The 2,611-nt window shown below is 54.6% G+C and overlaps 1 protein-coding gene across 1 annotated transcript; it reads right to left on the bottom strand.

Annotated features, from left to right (window-relative positions):
* Positions 1-665: 665 nt before the first annotated feature.
* Positions 666-2,276, bottom strand: LOC134421654 (homeobox protein vent1-like). The gene is given in 5 exon segments (XM_063162840.1): positions 666-1,025; positions 1,536-1,774; positions 1,939-2,214; positions 2,217-2,249; positions 2,252-2,276. Coding segments are annotated over 5 exon segments (933 nt in total).
* Positions 2,277-2,611: the final 335 nt, after the last annotated feature.

Here is a 2,611-nt window from a genome sequence, read left to right as displayed (position 1 = left end):
AGACACAATTATGCACAATTTTTTTTTTTTTTGCCTAGCATTTGCTTTGGCAATTGTAAAACTTCAAAATTCCATAATGAAGGCCTAATATGTTAATTCCTTTTTAAAGACATGGTTGACTTAATAAATTATTACCTCTGCTGCCTTCACATGGAAGACGGGACTGAACTTGTAATATTTTATTTATATCCACTGAGAAACTCAGTGACAACTTATCCTTCCTCTGGAGGATGTACTTAGCTCAAAGCACAGTGCAGAGCAACCGGTGCAGTTGCCTCTGTCCAGGCTACCAAACACTCATCAACAGACAGACAATCTCGGTGGGACAGTAGGAAAGACAGACAAAATGTATTTAACCATTAAATCCATTACCTTTACACAGGAGGACAAGTGACCACTGCAGTTTGCATTGCACAAGTGTAATCTTTTATAGAGTTGACATATATGAACCTGTTCAAGTTTTATTAATATATATAAACACATTTATGAAAAAACTGGGGGAACAATGAAAACAATCTACATAACATATTAGACTAAATTAATATTTAATATTATCAAATATAAAATAATTAATTCTCATATTTAACTTAATAAAGACATTCTTTCAAATCAGGCAAGAGATTCTGAGCATGAAATACATTACAGTATAAAACACTGCTTTATCCCTATAATGCATATACTGGGTGGCATTGCCTGTCCATTTTGTTCTGAAGAACCGGATGGAAAGAAGGATGAGGAAGCAGGTGCTGATGGTAGTAGGGCAGTTCATTTGCCATTAAGTGGTAGGCGCTTTGCGATGCTTCATATCTGGGAAAGGAGAAGCTGAACTGCACAGCAGGCACCGGAGTGAAAGGCAGGAGTCTCTGGTGCTGGGCAGCAAAGGGGTAGTGGAGACCATCCCGAAACAGAGCTGGGGAGGGCCCCGGGGCGTAGCTGTGGAACGGAACGGGGGACACGAGGCCGTGCTGGTGGTCCTGGATCTGTCGCTTCAGTTTCATCCTCCGGTTCTGGAACCAAGTCTTAATCTAGGCAACAAAAAGAAGGCGGGGGGAGATGCAGGAGACAAATCAGGGACTTTGCCTAAGGATAATGTGCAAACTATAAACAACCGTATCTCAGCTGCTTTTGCCCTGTTGCTTCAGATGGAATTGACACAGAGGGACTGATGCTTTTGCCCTACTTTGCAATGGGCAGGAGATCTGCGGGAAGTAGAGGAGAGAATGGCTAAGTTCAGGGATTTTACATTAATCAATTGAGAGTCTTTAAGACCAGTTTTGAGCTCTGCATGATCTACACGCAGATCGCCGTATATCCAGGACTGTTTATCCCACTACCAAATAAAAATACCTTGATGGCTTCCAGAGAGAAAGTGCCACAAATTTCCCGGAGTGATAACTCGTTAATCCCCGAGAGATCCCACAGCTCCTACTAAACTCAAAGGTCTGTTCATGGCAGCAAAGACAGATGTGGAACCGCCAACCCTGGCTGCTCCTGCCAAGCGGGGCCGGGAAGGATCCGCTTCCTGTGGGACTAACCTGGATCTCCGAGAGCTGCAAGGCAGCCGCCAGCTTCCTGCGCTCCGTGGCGCCGAGGTACTTGTGTCTCTGGAAGGTTTTCTCCAGGCGGCAGACCTGCTCCGAGGTGAAGGCGGTGCGCGCCCGCCGCTGCCGCCCGCGGCCCCCGCCCGCCGCCGCGGCCCCGCCGCGCTCCGCGCCCGCGCTCTCGCTCTCGTAGCCCGAGGACTCGTCGGCGCTGAGCCAGCCGCCATCGGGGGCTGCAGGAGGAGGAGGAGGAGCGGCGGTGAGGCCCCGGCCCGGCTGGACAGCGCCTCCGCCGCCCCTCAGCCCTGCCAGGCCGCGCCACCGGCGACATCCCGGCGTGTTCCCAGCCCGCTCCCCTTATCTCTCGGCCTCCCACTCACTCTCCCTCCTCACGCACCTGTGTCCGACGGGCAGGGCTCGCTGCCATCCCGGGGATGGTCCCGGCTCGGCTCGGCCGCGCAGGGCTCGCTGTCGGCGGGCTGGCCCGGCTCAGGGCTGCTGCGGCGTGGCTTGGCCCGGACCAGCAGCGTGGAGCTGCCCAGCGAGCTGGGGGCGCGGGGAGGGGGCGCACAGCAGATGTGGGGCCTGCACCCATTGGGCTTGGTCTCTGCCGAAGGTACCTGGGCCTGATCCACCTGATCCATGGCTGAGTCGGGCTGGGTGAGCCACGGCCGGGTCCGCTCTTATATGGGCGCTCCGTGCCGGGAGGGGTCGTTTGTAAGTGCGAACACACATCAAAGTGGGAATCGGGCAGAGATAACAGCTACCAGCGAGGAGGAAAGTTCACACGTCTGGCAAATGTCTACAGCCCTTGGCTCCAGCGTGTCTGCGGGGCCGGGGAGACCCCCTTGAAGTGCAAAGCTGCCCCTCTCCCCCGGAGGGCAGGGCACGGGCAGCCCCAGCCCCGCAAACGCCCCTCCAAAAACACCGCGGCTGCCGGTGCCAGCGCGGGTTCACCGCCCCCTTCTCAGCCGCGGGGTCCCACACTGCACAATGCCCGAAACCAGCCCCGAGACCCCCACCCACGGGGCCGGGGCAGGGATGAGGGATAAGGAACCTCGGGTACAGCC

The sequence above is a fragment of the Melospiza melodia genome, chromosome 9, assembly GCF_035770615.1.
Source record: "Melospiza melodia melodia isolate bMelMel2 chromosome 9, bMelMel2.pri, whole genome shotgun sequence".
In the NCBI taxonomy this organism is placed as follows: domain Eukaryota; kingdom Metazoa; phylum Chordata; class Aves; order Passeriformes; family Passerellidae; genus Melospiza; species Melospiza melodia.
The sequence above is the reverse complement of the archived record's forward strand: the minus strand, read 5'-3'. Positions and strand labels throughout refer to the sequence as shown.